Below are 20,270 nucleotides of genomic sequence, written 5' to 3'. Positions count from 1 at the left end.
TTTCTTTGACATGTATCATTCCACCTCCGACCTCCTTCAACCAACACATCTACATGACACATAGAGATGAGGTTGCTCAAATACAGACCGTCACCTACATGCGCAAACACTCCAGGCTGCTGCTGCTGCTGGTAATGGTGTTTTGCAGCACCCTGAGGTGTAATGGACCTGGGCACGGCTCTGTCAGGGCCATTAGCTTGCCGTAGTTTGTATAATTACACAAAAGAGGCACTCTGGCAAACAGTGGGTGCTAATGTAGGAGTGGGGCACTGCAGCATGCGGAGGTAAGAGCTAACATAGGATGGCAAAGCCAAGTTGTCTTGTAAAGGTTGGATGGTGTAGATTAATACAGCAGTGGGACCCTGGAGGTGGGCTCATCTTACACACCGCTTTACATTATTGTTGTTATGATATTAAAGTTTGGTTACACTTTCTATGACGCCCTATATCCTTATAATGCATTATACTCTGCATACAGCACGGCACAATTCTAGTTATAAGCACTCATAAATATATATACAGTGCCCTCCAAAACTATTGGAACAGCGAGGCCAATTCCTTTATTTTTGCTGTACACTGAAAACAATTAAGTTTGACATCAAAAGATGAATATGAGAAAAAAAGATCAGTCTTTCAGCTTCTATTTACATCTAGATCTGATAAATAATCTGATAGCATCGTTTGTAATGGAACACCACATTTTTAGGTGAGCAAAGGTATAGGAACAGAGACTTAACATAGTGTGAAAAGTGAATAATACCTAATATTTAGTTGCAAATCCTTTGCTTGCAATAACTGCATCAAGCCTGCCACCCATTTACATCACCAAACTTATGCATTCTTCTTTTGTGTTGCCTTTCACCGCAGCCTCTTTCACTTGTTGATGGTTTCTCCCTGCAGTCTCCTCTTTAGCAGGTAAACTACTCAATAGGGTTTAAGTCTGGATATTGACTTGACCACTTCCACTTCTTTCCCCTGGTGAACTCCCTGGTTGTTTTGGCAGTGTGTTTTGGGTCGTTGTCTTGCTGCATGATGAAGGATCTCCCGATCAGTTTGGTTGCATCTCTCCTTTAAGTTGGCAGACAAAATGTTTCTGTAGACTTCTGAGTTCATGTTGCTGCCGCCATGTGTTGCATCATCAAAGAACATCAATGAGCCCGTCCCAGAAGAAGCCATGCGAGCCCCAGCCATAACATTACCTCCACCGTGTTTCACTGATGAGCTTGTGTGTTTCATGAGCAGATCCCTTCTTTCTCCACGCTTTAGCCTTTACAGCACTTTGGCAAAGGTTCATCTTTGGCTCATTAGTCCATAAAACTTTGTCCCAGAACTTTTGAGCCTCGTCTCTGTACTTTTTGGCAAATTCTAATCTGGCCTTCCTGATCTTATTGCTAATGAGTGGTTTGCATCTTCTTGTGGAGCCTCTGTACTTTTGTTCCCAAAGTCTTCTGCGAATGGTGGATTGTGAAACCTTCACCCCTGCCCTCTGGAGGTTGTTGGTGATGTCACTGACAGTTGTTGTAGAGTTTTTCTTTACAGTTCTCACAATGCAATACAATCATCAACTGCTGATGTTTTCCTTGGTCTAGCAGTTCGACGTCTGTTGCTCAGTACACCAGTGGTTTCTTTCTTCTTCAGGACATTTACAATGGTTGTACTGGCTATGGCCAATGTTTGTGCATTGGCTCTGATTGATTTTCCATCTTCTCTCAGTTTCAACATTGCTTGCTTTTCTCCCATTGACAGCTCTCTGGTCTTCATGTTGGTTACACCTTTAAAACTATAAATGCAGTCTGTACAGGCAAAACCCAAAGCTGAAACTGAGAGTAGACATTCAGTGCTATTTATTGTTTGAATAAACAATGTACAGGACACACCTGGGCAACGAAAGTCACATGCTTCCTATACTTCTGCTCACTTGAAAAATGGGTGGGTTCAAATAAAAGGTGCTATCTTCTAAGTTGTTTATCAGATCTAGATGTAAATACCTGGAAATAGAAGCTGAAATATTTCTATTTATATATTATATTTACTTTACTTACAGCAAACAATGAGCACGTATAGAGCCTTGTACTGTATCATATCTGCCCACACCTCAATCCCCCAATGACCACTCGGAGTAACTTAGAATCACATTATAACACTCTGTATTGCAGCTATGGGAATTATAATAAAATAAGATACTTGAAAATAAATGTCAGTGAGTGACCAGCAATTATGTGATTCCTTGACCTAATTATATATTATTATTATTATTATTATTATTATTATTATTATTATTATTATTATTATAATGCACTAAAAGAATGCCCATAACACTGCATGTTAACCACCAGTCATCATATCATAGAAAATAAATGTGAAACAATACAGATTAATTAATAAGAGTACAAGTGGAAACAGCAGTGTGCATATTACTCATGCAGTAAAAGCATTTCCTTCGCTGTAGTAATGGACCGTTCGAGGTAACCACGCTGTGCAGTCGTGTCGGGTTCAGAGACACATTCTCACCTCGCCTGTCTTTTGTCTTGGAAATGTCAACAGCTGCCTCTCGTGGAGTTCTCTCTTTGTACCCGGGGCGAGGGCCGAGCTGTATTTAGCACATCAAGAGGAGACCGTGCTGTTCCAAGCAGCAGTACACAAAGTTCCATTGTAAATCTTCAACTTAGCTACAAGTGATTCACCTCAGAGCTTGCCATATAATATTGTGTATAGAATTTATATTATGTCCATAGAAAGGATGTCTGATCTGTTATTTTGCAGAATTCATACAGCTTCAAACTCACAATGAACAAAAGACTAAAGTTCAAATAGATAAGGCAGAGAAGAGGTGAGTTTGACCTGCAAAATGTTGCAGAAATAGATGCAAAACGGAAAAATGTAATAAATAAAGCAGCTCCGCTCGCATTGTGCACTCAGAGTGTTGGGAGAAAGCACAGTTAGCAATACAATATGATGACTTATGCAATCTTAGACACAGTTTTAGTCAATTTCATGCAGTCCTGAGAAGTACTAGAGAAAAGAAGAATAAGAAAGAAGTGATGAAACAATTATCTCATTTGACATTTATGTATTTCCAGCATGCTTTGAGCAGGAGGTCAACATAAGTCCACTACTGTGTAAACAAAACTAATTCATAAAACCCTGCGATATCCTTTATTAAAAGGGAAAGACGAGCGTGCATGTGGATACAACCTTTGGTCATTTGAATACTGTGGGAGTGAATGAGAATGGATGAAAGCTTTCAGTAAGCAAGCGTAGGTGTTCGTGTTGAGGTTACTCCCACTAACTGACACCACATAGAATAATGTATTTTATTGGTTTTAATTAAAACTTAAGCATAAAAAGTTAATAGATCTGTGAAATAACTTTGAGTTCTTTGCTCTCGGCAGTTCACGCTCAGTCAAACCCATTCTGTACCAGTCAAAGCCAACACAGTGACAAGTTCAAAACCTCTGGAAAAATGCAGCCAGAAGCAATCTAAGTGCCAAGGCAGTTGTCTGTGCTTCCTCTGTGTGTCGAGGCATTTAACGCTGATATTTCACTCTGCTTGAGAAGTTTCACTTTTCAGCGCGTACAACTTCAAAGTTCAAGAGCAGTCAATATTGAACCATTTGCCCCTTTTCTGCTTCAACCATCACCACCCGAAATCTGGCAAACAGTTTTGTTTTCACACTGTTTGGAACATGCGGAACTACTTTCTGTGGTGTATCTACACACTTTGAATACCAGGCTGATCACTGCTGAGGAAAGTGGTTCAACCGTGACGAGGCCCTATCAACTTTAACATGTGAGAAAAAGGTTATTATTATATAAGACCGCCTGCCGCAGCTTCAACGGTATTACTCCAGCTGTCACCCACAGAAAGAAAGGCACCCTAATCAAGAGTTCATGATCCCTGAAGAAGCCAGGAGCAGAAATGCATAGAAGAGCATTTAAATCTAAAATTCAATATTTATGTCTCAGTTCAAATCTCCTTTTCTTAAAAATCTATTCCTCCTTCCTCCTGCTGCTGCTGCAGTGTTTATTCTTTACAAGCCGGTCGATATTTCTGTTTATTTGGTATTTTCGTGTCTTAACTGAGTCGAGCAGGGGGGCACGCAGCCGGCTCATGGGCTGACAGAACAACAACTGTAATTCTGTTATCTTAGGGCAAAAAAAAAAGACATAAAATTCTGACTCTTCCTATCTCTGTTTTCCTCCCTTTGGTGGATAAACCTCAGCCAATGATAATGTCGTCGATGACTCTCCGAGCGAAAGCTAATCATCCCACACACGATTGCTTTGAGCTGATAAATGCTTGGAGGAGACTCCTGGCAACTTATGCTCGCATGCATTGATCCATTGATCATCAGCACAACAATCTCCAGCCAATAAATAACTGTGTTGGTGCACATCTCTTAGCAGAAAACACACTCGCTCACTTTGTGTCTACCCAATGACACACCAGGACTGATCGCTACCAACTTTCCAAGCTTCCAGCTTTGGTCATTAAAACCATACAGTACAATAAGTCAGCGTACAAGTTTGCTTTTAACTTTAGTTGACAGTGATGGAGAGAATAGGTAGAAGGAGAGCTGTGAAAGACGGATGTCACAGAATGAAAGGCAGGATGGGGTGGAGGGTTACATCATTACTTCCACCATATTAAATTCTCTCATTCTTTTGATCTTCTATTGTTTTTGCACAAACAGATTCATAAGCCACATCAGGCGCAGCACTCAATCAACGGGGTGATTATTAGAAGTTGTTTATCGGGGGTGGCCTCGCCTCCCTTTCTACACTATAGACTACGGTGCCATCCATCAGGGAAGCTGCACACCCCTGAGAGGGTCTGCTTGATACCAGCCAAGTGTGGGGAGAAAGTTATGGGGGAGAAAATGAGGAGGTCTTGTCGTGATAAATGGGGGAAAATATGGAATTAATCAGAGGGATCAATCTCTTCTCCAGAAATTGCAAGTTGGCGAATTGCTAGTGCTCATGCACGTACATGCAGATAAAGAGTAAAAAGAGGTTCCATGAGGCGGAGCTGGTTCCTTCCTGATCATGTGCACACACACGCGTCCCGCACACTGTAAGCTCTGTTCCTCGTGTACTGAAGTTGCATATCACATGACGTGGTTAAGCTATTGTTTAGACGACCACAAATACTTGTATACTAAATATATTTATAATAGGACCAAGGCAGCTGTGGCTAGATGATATGGGACGATTAATGCCTCTTTAACATATCATAAAATGACAGAAATACAAGTATTAATGGAGAGTGCATTCTGTAAAGACAGAAAAGGGGACTTTCCCAGCAGAGGGCCCCACGGACTACTTTGTTTGTAACACTCAACATTTGTGTTGGCAAAGTGAAACATCTAGAGTGACCAGATGTCCTGATTAAACTGTGAGAGTTCCAGTTTTCAAGCGTTGTCCTGGCGTCCTGACAGGGACACACTTTGTTCTGATAATTAGACCGAATAAATTGAGCTTTTCTTTCCCAAAAATACACTTTAAAAAGGAGGTCTTTGTGGAATGTGTCACCAAGCAAAAAATAACGGCTTTATTAGGACAATGATTGGGGTAAATGAACACTCTGTCTCTTTTAACAGTATACAGAAGAGTGGCAGGGGAAGCACAGGGATCAGGCTCCACCTTAGACACACACTGATTCGAGTGTTAAATGTGTAAAGAAAGCTGGCAGTGATCAGCAGCTAGAACAGAAACACACACATTAATCTAAAGTTCACACTCTGACACACAAAAGAAAGTGTGGCTCCAGTAGTGTACGTAGATATGCTGGCAGTTACTAACTAAATACAACATAGATAATGAAAAACACCAGATTACGTTACTCAAACTGAAGCTAACCGGCACAATCTTTTCTACAATATAAGACTTCATAAACAAAGTGTTCCCGGTCCTGGTGATTGAAATAGTGCTGACATTTCCAGAACAATCCGGTTCCTCTGGAGCGCCCTCCTTTACTTTATTGCCATGGCAGCCTAACCCAAGGCGTCCTCCACACGTAACTGATCTGAGGACAGACGCTGACATTTACAAAAGGTAAAGTTTTTCACACACCATTAATTACAGTGAAAACAAATCTTTGTCTCTTCAACACCTCACTGTTTCCCCCTCACTTCAGCTCGTCCTGCGTGTCCTCGTGAAAACTGTAGTGACAGAGAGATTCCATTTAGACAGAACTAATCGCTTTGCTTTCACCTAAACGCTCGGCCATTACGACGGGGGATCCTCACGACGGGGACTGTTCAGCAACGCTTGCTAATGAAATCTCAGGGAAACGCTGATAAATGGCCGAGATCGGAAGGTTCCACTGATGAAATGAATGCTGACAAATAATGCTCTTGGTTTTGTTTGTGAATGGACACAACTGTCTGCAGATTCATTTACATCCTGCTTGACCTTTGATGTAAAAAATGCAACACAGATAATCTGCTCTCATATCCTTGAACATGTGAAAGTACATGTACAGTATGTACGCAATATGCATCTATAATAATATTTGTTATGGTGCAAGAGGAGGAAACCTTGAAGCTTGCTTGGGATGCTGCCTGGGCTGGATGAGGTCCGTGCGTGGCGCAGATTTTTAAAGTTATTTCCTTACCTATCCTCCGCTCTGTCTCTGACTGTAGGTGTGTGCGCACGCGTGTGTGTGTGGCGCAGATTTTTAAAGTTATTTCCTTACCTTTCCTCCGCTCTGTCTCTGACTGTAGGTGTGTGCGCACGTGTGTGTGTGTGGCGCAGATTTTTAAAGTTATTTCCTTACCTTTCCTCCGCTCTGTCTCTGACTGTAGGTGTGTGCGCACGCGTGTGTGTATGTTCGGAAGCGGAGATTCGCCCTTCTCGAAGCAGAGCAGAGGAGAGACTGTAAATACGCAAAGCAACTGAAACGTGCACATACATTTGATAAATAACATAAGCGTTTAGTTTAGTTCTTTCCCACACTTAGTGTTTTGTGCCTTTTCAAAATATGGGAAATTGTAAAGTAGCATTTCTGCTGCACAACACTTCCAACGTCAAAGCGCATGAGCTGAAGTCGTATCACACGTGCAGAATACTTTGTGATAAATATACACAGGCTTTATTTGAACAGATTTAAAAAGCAAAAAGTCGTTTATACAAGCAGCAAATGATTCCTGCTCAAGCACCGGGAAAGATTGCAGTTGTGACATTATGAGTAAAATGAAAGTCTGTTTAAGCCAGCGCACCACCTGGAGAAGTCCTTTACGAGGCTGTCATCTTTGGAAACAAATTACAAATCGGCTAAATTGCAGAAACAGCAACGTTTCCGCTCTTTCTGGCATACAAAACAATTTGACATTTGTGTTCAAATCTGACAAGAACCCCCGTCTATCTGAATTTCTGGCTGCCGGGTTGTTAGTTATTGCTCAATTTCAAAATATCACTGAAAATCATGATTATTTGCTGCATCTGAACCTTTTTATTTTCAAATGCAGACTTCCCCATCCTCTAATATCCAGGATGAGGTACAGCTTCACAATCAAGCAGCTCCACGTATGCAGTCTTAGGGACCAGAGAGCAGAGGTCATTCAGTCATGTAAAGGCAGCTCTGCAGAGGCTGTGTTGGTGTCGGCAGGAAGCACGGACTGAAGGGAAATGGGGCTGACTGTGCTGCAGTGAAAACAACAAACCTGCATAATATCTATTACTGTGTGTGTTCGTAAGTGAATAAAACTGTACGGTGAGAGAGAATTGTTTATATGCATGTTTATGTTGTCGTGTGGTTGTGAGTGACAGAGAAAATGCATGAAAAAAAGTGTGTGTGTGTTGGTGCACACGCCAATTTATACATGCAGTCCAGGCATGCAGTTAGCAGTAGAGTGCTAGCTGAGGTGGAACGGTGGAAGGCAGATTGCTTGGGGAGTGCCATACTCCTCCAGCTTTTCATTTAGCAGCTTAACCAATCCAATCCCACAACCGGGAGATTCACATTTACTCTCCTTACTATTTTTGATAACAATGCATGAATTATCCTTTTTAAATTACTTTCTGCATGCAATTTTAAATTAAAACTATTAAAGTGAATCAATCATTCGTGTTCTCTCTCAGGACCCCGAGCATGCAACTCCCCAGCAGGTTGTCATACACCGCTGCTCTCCCGGTCGACATTTTACATTAAAGACAATTAGCTCTCACTTATACAGCGAGTGACTACACGGCAGTGACGGAGCAGATTTAGAGGGTTACATGTATTACACACAATGACCTCAAAAGAACAACTTGTTTCTCAACTCCCAAATTTGCATTAAAAAAAGTTTGAAGCTTCAACTCCGGCTGATAAGTGATGAAATCTATGACAAAGCATTACGAATTCAAACCAGTATATACATATTTCATATATTTCAGGAGACCTAACAAAGCACAAATCCATCAAAAGAGTCATTTCAAGCTTTAACACAAAACAAAAAGCTGTTAATGTTATGCTGTGCTAACTGGCTGCTACAAGTCTAATTAGCCTGCAGGCCCGGGGAAATCAGAGAAGCAATTCAGTGCTATAATGAGAAGATTGATGAGAAGAGGTTGGAAACCTTTATTATGTTGCTGGAAGGGCATGTTGTTTGTGAGGATGCATGTGAAAACGCAAGACTGATGTCTGTAAACTATTAATGTCGGATTGTCTTTTTGACTGCATGTTGTTGCCTTTGGACAGTTTCAGAGCTACGTTCTGAAGACACTTCAGAGCAATCCGTCCAATAGGTTTGGAGATTCTTCACTAAATAGCAGAAAAATGTCATGGTGGCACACGAGGAAAAGTCAAAGGATCCCAAATGACGGTACTCTTGATCTTCTGGGGACCATAAAAAGTCTGCACTTCGCAATCCATCCAAATTGATATTTCAGTCTGGACCAAAGTGGTGGCTCGACCGACTGACCCACAATCCCATCCCTAAAGGCCCTCTCTAATCACAATGTCAATGATGAAGTGCCAAGTGTGGGAAAGAACGGTAGGAAGAGAAAGAGCAGGAATAAGTGGCAGAGAGACACTCGGTCAAAAGAAAGAAAGACAGATTGAAAGACAGAAGGAAACAGATGAAACTGAACAGCAAGAGTGGCAAAAACAGAAAGGCTATGAATTAGTAAGAGATAGAGAAACAGACATAAGAGGACTGGGATGCTGTGAGGGTTATTGGATAAAGCATGTGGAGATAAGAGCTGTTCAACAGGCCCTTAAGAACCTGGCAGGCCCACGTTTGAACTCTGAGGCTCACTGGATCCCAGGCAGAAATCTCTTGGAATTAAACCACTAAAGCTGAGAGGAGAAGACATTTTTTATTTTTTCTCTTTCCTTACTCAGACTAATCTGTGTCAAAAAACTACATCATAAATTGTGTTATATTTGGTTCATCAATTTGTGAAAATTAAGAGTTTTCTCTCAAAGACACAACTCGTGCAACACCATCAATACGTGCAAGGACATATCGTTATGTTATTCACTTTTAAATCTGAATATATATGAATCCAGTCTGCGACACTGAGCCAGACACACACACACAGGACATCTGTGTTCCATAAATACAGACTTCCCCTGAGGACATAAACAAATAGGCGATGAGAGCTCATTTGCTGTATACTGGGCAGGGAAGTGTCAGGATGACATGTGGAAAAATGTGCTGATCTATCAGATTCTAGTAGATGTTGGGATGTTAAACTTTGACCTGCTGCACCAGATGCACGGTGCCCAACGTGGTTGAGATGATGGGGATTCATCCTCTTGTGACCATGAACGTCACGCAGTGCAATGTGCAGAGTCATGCTGCTGGAATGGCTAACAAGCAGAAGGTGGGACATTATAACTGCAGAGCTGAAATGTCCCTTTTTTTAGAGTTTAGTCACAAGCTTTTCTCCTACTTGTGATCATGAAATAAGCTGAGCTCACTGTCTTCCAACTGATAGTGTTAAGGAGCTTCCTGGATTCATTATGATGTTCAAGTCTGCCATTGTTGACTCCCCCACAGGCTCTGTCTGCTCTCAGTAAGCCGGCCAAGTCATGTTCAAATTATGAATATTTCCATAAATTAATTGACTTTTTTCTCCTTCTTCCTTTTTCAAAAAATGAAAACATTTGAATGCAGGAGCGGACACACTGTAACTGCACACAGTTTAGTGAGGTTTCTCTGTGCGCACGGCTCAAAACCGCTGCAGAAATCCATTAAAACCTATAACCATCTCAAATTCAATCTAAAAAATGGAATCCAACAAAAAGGAGCAATCTTATAAGACTTGCAACTTGGGCGAGAAAAGGGGAGCGAGTGTAAGAAGAGCATGAAAGTAAGAACAGATGAGTCAGTTGATGCCTCATCTTCAAACTCAGACAGCCTCCAGTGTCTCAGTGGGTGAATCAGCTTTAATCAACTGGCCTTAATCTAAAACACAGGTTCTTCAGAACCACAAGCCTCCGACTGCTCCCGCCTTTGAAGACTTCTTCTGATTTATTATATGGTGGGAGTGACAGAAGAGATGGAGTGGCCCCCTTGCATCAGCTGGAATTGTATTGGTTTTATCCTTCTTTTCTTCAGTGTTACCACCTGAGGGGCGCTACAGTAAAACCTCTCAAGTGCTAACAGTCATTTCTCAGCTACAACTACTACAGTGGTTTGAATAAATAAAAACCAGTATGATGGCCATAAACACAAGCGCTGCTGCTCTGATCCAAGGTGTCATTATTAGCTATTTAAATCGTATTAATATATTGTAATACGAAATGACTTTACCTAACGACAAGTCTTTTCTTTATGAAAGTAATTACATGTAAATCAACTAAGTAAAAGCTTTGATGTTCTCTAGAAACTCTGAATACACACATACAGCATTATCTAATGAACACATCCCCCTCTGGAAGGCAGCTTTGCTTACTTATATTGGGAAGCCAGTGATATGGAAGTCCAATTGCTTATTGTTGTGTCCTTTTCGAAGCATTTCAAGCGTGTGGAAACTGCATCCAACGCATAATCGTCTGTAATTAATCATCTGTAACATTGTGTCTCTGGAATAATGTCTCAGGGTTATAACGTAACAAAGTGTGCCACGGCATTATTGTACTCTCAATATAAAAACAAACCTTTGCTTTCCCCCCTCCATTGCACTAAAGTTGAATCTGAGCTTATGTCTCCTCTACCTCTCTTCCCACCCTGATCCTCTCCTCCCTCTACGCCTCCTCTTTCCTCTCATCTTCAGAGGATGGATACTTTGTCCTTGGCGCAGAACTTGGTAGTCTGTGTGGCGAGCCAGCCAGTCAGGCAGCAAAACTATATGGAGTTGGGAGAATAGTGTGCTTGCAGTTGTGAGGTATTTAAGAGAACACAGATGACCACACACAGAGCGCAGATATAGGGAACGTGGCTTCAGGGTGGGATTCTTTGGCGTCAGGTGACAATGATTGATCGATCATATCACATGTTTACTTTACTGTAATTAATCAGGGCAGCGTATTGCAATGTCCCGAGGAATAGATAACCCTGTGAGCTATTAGAAATTGGGAAGAGAAGAGGATAAATGACGCAGTCAGTCAGTCAGATGAGAATGCGAGAGAAAAAGGTCCCTTAACAAGCAGAGGAGAGGAGACAGCGCTGCCACTCAAACTGCAGGCTGATGTCAGTTTGAGTAGAAGTTTAAAGAGCGGTATTGATCCACCGGACTCAGCTGACTAACAGCACAGCAGGTCTGTTGGTGCTTTTGAATGATATCTTTTTCATTTCCTCCATCTCTTTTCTTCTTCTATGGTGGCTTTTTACATATTTCCAATTAGCGAGTGATAAAAAGACAGGAGACGAGAAAAGACTCAAAGCAGCGGAGGAAAGAACAAGAGAATCAATGACAAAGTTTAGAAATAATGTGCAAAATATGTAATACAGAGGAAGAAGAGGAAACGTGAAAGAACAGAGAGAGAAGACACAAAGGCAAGTAAGCAGAGATGATGTTTGTGCAGGATGATATTAGACTGTGCTGCTCCTGTTAAGGAGCCAGATCCCCCAGTGAGCTGGCAACCAAAGTCACCTTCTGGCAGCTGTCTACTGTCATCTACTAATGCACTCACAACGACTTTTGAACCTCACAGTTAATGATCAGGGAGGTAATGCAGAGGGATGTCGGCCATGAACAGCTCTACAGTCTGTTTTGATGTTGTTGTTGCTCACAAGCGGCACATCTGAGATTCATTCGCATGCATATGAAGCTACGTACGGTGCATCAGCGTCACAGTATGGAAACACGTATGGCTTCATGTATGTGTGAGTGTCAGTCTGTGTGCAGCAACACAAAGCTTTATGGCGCCCCCTGTGTCTTGTGTGCACATTACCTGAAAATCCCTCTCGTCAAGAATTTCTTTCCTCCACCTCACCAGGAAGGCGGCGCAGACGTAGAGGTGGAAATGGGAGAAGCCCTCTGGTTCAGCCTGGTGAGACAGAGACCAACATGTTGATATAAAAACAAGTTTAACATTTCACACACTCAGCTATGATATGCTGTTCAAATAGAAGCTTAAGGATGTAAGGAAAGCGTCTTTCAACACATTTCATTTTCAGAAAGATTAAGAAGCATTTGTGCACGATGTATTAAGTCTGCATAAACACACAAGCAAGGAGAAGAGATATAGAGAAGAAGAATATAAAACATTTATCTGTCACAATGCAGAAACTCATATTTGCAGGGAGGCAGAGAGATAGAAACGTACAAATCCCTTCTTCATTGCACAGCTTTTTATTTCAGGCCCTCGTTATGTTTGCCAGCTCATTTTTTTTATGACTCGGCAATGAGCTGGGGAATTAAAGAGGGAGAGAGACAAAGGATGAGATGTTCCTTGTTCTATTCATCTCTTCACCGGAGCCCTATCACAGGGGGGGGATAATTACCAGGGCCTTTAAATGCAATTGAATAGGGAGCGTATACCGCCCTTAAAGGTGGGATGGAATATCAAAAGTGCATTTTAATGCGAGAGCTTGTCGGGGGTTTTAGTTACCCACATACTGGATGTTATTTTAGGTTAAATTCATGAAATGAAAGTTTGGAATTGCACTTCTGTCCCAACTGGAAGTGGAAGTCACACTCACTCTTGGTTATAGCATGAATTATAAGCGCGCTCTCTGATGTGTCTACTTACACTAAGTGGTGGTAAAGAAGCAATGCATTAAAACACACTCAGCATTTACTACCCAGACGTCGTTTACAGCTTCAGGAAAGTGACTCACGTACTCTTCAATTCTATATTATCCTCTGTGGACTTTTTTGGCACAGGTGAGTCGATAAAAGAGCCCGAGGCTACACACGTGTTCCGATAACTTAGCCATGTTTTACAAGGTTACAATTAGAGGGTGCAGTTGTGCTCATTTCCACTTTGTCTGAGTAACCAACCGCAAGTGTTGCTCTTTAACCACCGCACTCGTTTCAGTGCAACAGTGAGCTATAACTCTGCAGGAATTAACAGGGACTGCCTCTGTGCTGGGATAATTGAATTTCCCTCCAGGAACGAGGGAAGAAGTAATAGTGGAGAGACAGATTTAAACTGTCTTACAGCAACGGTGGAATAAGCAGACTGGACGTCAGCTCTCCGTCAATGCATTTTTGATTTCCGTGTGTTTGGTCCTCCGAAACAGATTGATCGTCCTTTGTGTACGTCTCCTGTTGTTTGGGTTTCCTCGTACTTTACCTCCCACTTAGTTAAACCAATTTTCAGAATTTCCCTACCGAGATTGTTTGTGTGCATGTGTGTGTGTGTGTGAGAGAGGGGGAATAGAGAAAGTGAATAGAAAGAGAGAGTAGAGTGTGGTGAGGGAGAGAGAAATAAAGAGGGTTAGTGTTTGTGAACAGCGAAGCGTAGCGTGATGAGAGTTGTAAACTGGCAGGTGATTGGCTTGTTGGTCTAACCTTGCATCTCCAATCCAATCAACAGAAGCGAGCAAACACACACTCTCTCACACACACACAGATGAGTTAGTATACGGGAGCACAATGTTTGAGCCCACCAAAGCGTTGAATGGTTTTAATTTCCTTTTTTCTATGAGTTTGCGTGTGTGTGCGTGCTGTGTGTGTGTGTGTGCGTGTGCGTGTATGTGTGTGAGTTCATGGTTGAGGGCACCAATGAACCGTTAGGGACTGTGAAGCTCTGAAATCCAGTTACTGGGTCTGCCCCCTCTTCCTCTTCTTCACTCATCTGTTGTCACCTCCTTCAGTCTCATTCAACAACTGTCTGTCACCCCCCCCCCCCCCCTCTCCTTCTCATTAATATGACTGTGAGGAATAGTGCACACATGAAACCGTGATTTATCTTGATCAAAAACAACTTGTGTTAACAAGTCATCTTGATATTTTTGATTCGACACCAATCATTTCCATGGCGCTCCACCATTACTTTGAATCTATCGCCTCCATTGGTTGCAGCAGGAATGATAGTGAACTAATGACAGAAGCAGAGTGAAGAACAACATGTTCACTTTGTTTTAGTGCGACGCCATCACTTATAAGCTTTAAGTGCAAATTAAGTGGATTAAGCCACTGCATCTGTAGACCAAGTACACATCACTATAGTAACGCTTCTTCAGTGCAAAGTCGCTTTAAAAGTAAAACGTCTCTGGAAAATGAAGCCATTCGTCAAGTAAACATGACAGACATTTGCTTGTTCTCACTTCTTAAATGTGAAATGTTTTATCATTTTAAATGGAATATCTTCAAACAAAACACGCAACGCCATTTAGACACATTCTTGCAGAAAGTTAGAACTACTCTCATCAGACAGTAAAGACCGTTAGCTTAGCATAGCAAGAAGACTCACCAACACATGTCAGCCAGGCTAGCTGTTCCCATTGGCTTCCAGTCTTTGTGCTAAGCTAAGCTACTCGACTCCCAGCTCTGGCACCGTATTTGACGCACAGACATGAGAGTGGTCACAATGTTCTCCTCTAGCTCTTGGTAAGAAAGCGAATAAGCGTAAATACACTAAAGCAAACTTCTTGTAGGAAAAATAATCAACAGAGTAACGATGGCAGTCACTGGTAGTTGCAGTCCTACTTAGAAAAGAACTGGAAAATAAATGTTATAGAATGAATATCAACATCTCTCCTCGTCTATCCCGCCACACATCCCTCTGTCTGACACTCTGACTCCATCCACTGCTGCTGCTGCATCATTATGATAAAGTTTGTCATAGGAGTCAGTAACTGTCAGACTTGTCTCTCCCTCTCCTCCTCCTCCTCCTCCTCCTCCTCCTCCTCCTCCTCATCCATTGTTGCCGTTACGCGGGCGGCACCGCAGTAAAACAACAGCACAGTCGGCGCAGAGCGGTTTTACCGCTGGTCATGTGAAAGCAGCTTAAAAGTGAAAACATGAGAAAAGGCAATTAGCAATGCACAGTGAGAGTGAGAAGAATGTCACAGTGTCTTTAAACTCCTGCGTTGGCCGTCTGACTAGTCTCATCCCTCCAAAACAAAGCGGCCTGACGTGAGACCAAGAACCGGCTCCAGGCGAGGTGGAGAGGTGATTGTGCTGGGGAGTGATGCAAGATGATAAACGAGCAGATTTTAACTGATGTAACAATTACACAGAGAGGATATGATGAAGCGCCGGCACTCGAGTGCTAGTTTTAAAGCTCTTTTCTTATTATGTGAACAAGACTTTGGCAGCGATTGGCTGGTCGACATTAACTGCTACAAGCTGTGTAAGTATTCGTGCGTGCGATTCATCCTGTAGGGGCTAGTGAGCACGATGTAGGTGTGTGACTGCAGGATACATTCAAACGCTAAACGAAGGCAAAGAAGGGACATTTTGTAAATTCCAGTGTAAGATCTCACAGAGAAAAAGAAAGAAATGATGAAATCCATTTCAGAAGGAAGGAGGTTTGCTCTAAATACATTCAAAATGAACTTAAGCCCGCGTGTGCTTCTCTCTGCTATGTCGTGTCTTGCTTTAGGCTACATCTTAAATTGCTAAGTGTTAATCAAGACGTTCATCAAAGGGTGAAAAAGCAACACTAAATACTAATATCACAATTTCCCCCGTGCCGTAGATTTGAACCCTGCAGTTGAAGTTTTAAGAAAAGCATTGAGGTGAAAGCCATCCTCAGTGTGTGTGTGTGAGTGTGTGTGTGAATACACAGTATGTGTGTGAACACAAGGATAATGATGTGTGCAAGGGAAAACAATGTGAAACATTACAATGCAGCCCAGAACATTAACTATGTGATAAATGCTTCCTTTGTGAAACGTCTGATGCTTGTTTCATGCTTATGGTGTCAGAGACGGACAATAAAGAGAAGAAACGGGGAGAAATAGTGACGCTCATGTCAGCGGGAGTGTGACGGAGGGACACAGAGGAGAGTTGCATGTGCGAGTGTGTGTATTAATGCCAGTGTGTGTGTGTGTTTGGAGGATAATCAAAGCCGTGCAACACTTTTTTTTTTAGCAGTCATGGTAGAAGATTGCATAGGATACTCAAATATGTGATGGGTTTTATTTAGGAACGGTAAGAGGGAAAAGTAGGACCACACCTGTGCTCTTCAGGTTACAAGAACATATATTACAAACACGCATGCACATTCTAATAAAATACTTAATCAATAACCTAAAACAATTCTCTTTTAATCTAAATACATTTATTTTATTGCCTTTTACTTTATTTGCGTTTTTAAGTGCTGAGTCGGCCAATTGCTAATACTCATTATCCAAGATAAGAGCAAAACAGACAATACAGCAGACAAAGAAAACTGCCCCCTCAGTGAAGATGAAGCTTAAAGTCCCCCTCCAGGTGCGTTTTAATTAATTAATTATTATTTTGTTAAATGGGTTTCCCACATAAAAAGGTTTTTCTTCTCTTTCTCACTCTGCAGGCTCCTGCGCCGAACATAAGATCATCATATCGCATTATTAGCTTGTTAATACTGATGGATCGTTGCGTAAACAGAGTTTCACTTTGTTGATGTTCGGGTGGAGCTCGTTTTAAATACTTTATAAAGGTAGTTTAGTCCTGCGGTTCCAAACCTAGGGGTCGAGCCCCTTTAAAAGGGTCACAAGATAAGTCTGGAGGGGCGCCAGATGTTCAATGGAAGAAGAACAACATTTTGCTACACAAACCTGCATTTGCATTGGAAAACACTGCTTTCATCCTATAAAAGCAATTTTTTTAAATAAGCTCATCATATTTATCATAAAGTAGTAAAGCTGAAACTAATAATTACTTTTAAGTATCAAATAATCTGCTGATCAAAAACACGATTTCCTATTTTCTGTCCTTAAATTACTCATTTTGTCTGACTAACAGTTAAAAATCAAAAGCTATTCAGCTCAACTCATATCAGATCATTTAGAAAAGCTGGAACTATGAAATGTAGCAGAGAAGAAGAAAACACACAAAGACCAACGTCCGCATTTGATTTATAATTCATTTGTTGCTCTTTCTTTGAGCTTTTCGTATCACTCGCACATAAGCCTAAGATGAGATTGCAGTAAGTGACCAAATGTGATGTTTCATAGATCACGAGCAGTTAAGAATCAGCGCTCTGTCGCTTCTCTTGTCTTCATTGTCTAATGATTGTATTTCTCACACACTGACGGGTCTGAACTCCTGTAATGATGAAATCATTTCGATCGCAGACGTCTCCTCACTGATCTCCAAACCCAAGGAGACGTTCAGGACCAAAGACTTTAATGTACTCTTTTAGAGTATTTTGATATGTTTATGCTGATGACAAACTGGATTTCCAAACTTTCCAAATGTCCTCAACGTACGTCCCTGAATCACCAGAAAATAGAAAGATGGTGGCCCTGTCGGGACAAAAAACATTGCGTGTTTGTGTCTTTCACAATACAGATAATAAACAGAAAGACTTTGCCACTATGCCTGCTTGCGTGCGTGCGTGTTTTCCAGTGGAGACTTTAACCTGAGTGTTGTAATGTCTCCGCTGTGGTCTTCTCTCTGTGGTGTGCCATCTGTTCAGTAGCCTGATCCAGCACATGACAGCTTCCTCCGTCTTTCTGTCTTTCTACCTTCAGTCTCTTCTCAACATCTTTTTTCTTTTCGCTTTTTCTGTTGATTTTGTCTGATTCTCCTTTTTTTTCTTTCCTCTTTCTCACTTTTTCTCTATTTGTCACTATTGATCTCAGGACGAGGAGGAGAGACGCAGAGTAAAACATGAATGATGTAGAGCGAAACACACACACACACACATACACATAGATAGACACACTCCTTTCCTCCCCGGCATACACACAGGCAGACGGACAGAAACCAAATTATCCCTGTTGTGTGGAGCATGAAATTAGCAAGTAGCTCAGTGTGGCAGCATTAGCATGGCTGTTAAAAGGATACTGTGACATTTTCAGGTTCTGAAATATGGTTATTTTCCATATGGACAGTTGTATTAACCAGGCAGGGAGCTGTTAGGTGTTGTTAATGTTTTAATTTACTAAAAGTGAGCGAATGTGTTGAATCCGGGTGGAAAGATTGAACATTAGATATTCAAAAATACTCTAGCAAGGGTACTACATCATCAGCATAAACATATCAAAATACAAAGAGTACATTAAAGTATTTGTTCCTGAACGTCTCCTTGGGTTTGGAGATCAGTGAGGAGACGTCTGCGATCGAAATGATTTCATCATTACAGGAGTAATGTTTGTTGCATATTTCTTTCCTATACAGCAACCAAATCCCCCAGCACACAGAAACATTCTCAGCTCGGGGGTAAGGTTGGTAAAGCATCACAAGAAACAAACAAACACAGGAAAACATACACACTTCAAAGCTTTTAATAACTTGTTTTACCAAAAGCATTCTAACCAAGGACAAGTGAGGAAAAGATAGGATAGAAGAGTGCATTTAAGATGAGTTGATAAGAAAAAGAAAAGCAGAGAGGACACTGGGGGAGAAGAGGTTTGAATAGAAGAGGCGAGCGGCGCTGTGCCTTGCTGACAGCTGTAATGAAAGTTTCATGAGTGGAAACAGCCTAATATCCGACCACGGCAGCAGTGGAGGTGAGGGACTGTGACAGAGCCTGCCAAAAAAGGTGTATGTGCGTGTTTATGTGATGTCTGAATGGGTGTGTTTGGGGGGACGCGATCCAAACGACAATGTAAAACATTAAATATTTAGAGGATGGATTACAAGTACAACGTGCACTCGGGCCGCTGTCAAGTCACGACAAAGCAACATCCCTGTTTAATCTTTCATTCCTTGTTACTTTTTGAGACTTGAAGTAGTATGGTGCACCTGTGAGTGCAGCCTGTGGTATATTAGTAAAGAATCAATATACTTACGAGGGGACAGAGCTGTTTTTTCCCCTTTACATTCGGCTTAGACGCTGTGAAAAAGGCTTATAATGGTAGGATAAACAGCTAAATAGATAAACAAAATAATATAGCATATTTTTTTGTTTCCTTTATATATTTCTTAGGGTGTCTCTCTGACTCTGGCTCATCTTTCGGGAGGACGATGATTAGATTTGTCGCTGAGCTCTTTACTGTTGATGCACGATGGAGTATTGTAAAGGTCAACCACTCTGGTTCCAATGAATATATATATATATATATATATATATATATATATAAAACATTTCCTCAGATACAATCTCTCAACCCTTTCCACTCCTCACTGACTCAACCTGTCCATCAATCAAGCAAAAGCAAAGTCAATACGATCCACACCGATCACACTTGTTCCTCCCGAGCTTGACACCTCGAGCCAAGTCTGTCGCTGCTGGTTCAGAAAAGAAGCTTCCTAATTGGGGGAGCACCGGGGTTTGATGTGATGATTTAGATTCAATCCTTCACTGGAGTAAAATGCAATGCCTACGAGTAACTGTAAGGGATGGCTGACAGGAAGTGGATTCATGAAAACATAGTGCTGCAGTTGGGTCGGCCATTTCTGAGAGAAATGTGATTCTTTGGCTTCCTAATCACAGATGTGCACATAAGTCATGTGAGAGGAGAAAGTGCACTTACACTGGAGGACTCGGAGTGTTCTGGACTTTTACTTTCAGGTTCGCCAGGACTGCACTGTAGCTGACGCAGCAGTTTTATGTCAATAGACAGAAAAAGAGAATCTTTGCTGGCAGGGAACCATTACTGCAGGTAGTATTATAGTAAGAATAATAATTGGAAGCAATGCTGAAATTATTGGGTTGAAAATATTGAAAGTAGGGTAAAAATTTAGTAAATATGAAAAATAAAAAATTACTTTTTCAGATGAGATTATTACTTTAACCTGCAGGAAAGTAAAACATTATATATCATTAGTAAAACTTTATTTTAACAAGT

General features: G+C 41.5%; 1 protein-coding gene across 6 annotated transcripts in view; it reads right to left on the bottom strand.

The window, feature by feature from the left end:
• The window catches only part of tbc1d22a (TBC1 domain family, member 22a), a 108,590-nt gene that overhangs the window by 8,746 nt on the left and 79,574 nt on the right, over positions 1-20,270 (bottom strand). For all 6 annotated transcript variants that reach the window (XM_029461963.1, XM_029461965.1, XM_029461964.1 and 3 more), the window contains one exon: positions 12,329-12,424. In XM_029461963.1, coding sequence (XP_029317823.1) covers positions 12,329-12,424 — 96 coding nt within the window. The remainder of the gene's footprint in view (positions 1-12,328; positions 12,425-20,270) is intronic.

The sequence above is a fragment of the Cottoperca gobio genome, chromosome 23 (genome assembly GCF_900634415.1).
Source record: "Cottoperca gobio chromosome 23, fCotGob3.1, whole genome shotgun sequence".
NCBI lineage: Eukaryota > Metazoa > Chordata > Actinopteri > Perciformes > Bovichtidae > Cottoperca > Cottoperca gobio.
Note: the sequence above shows the minus strand (reverse complement) of the source record. Positions and strands in the feature narration are given on the sequence as shown.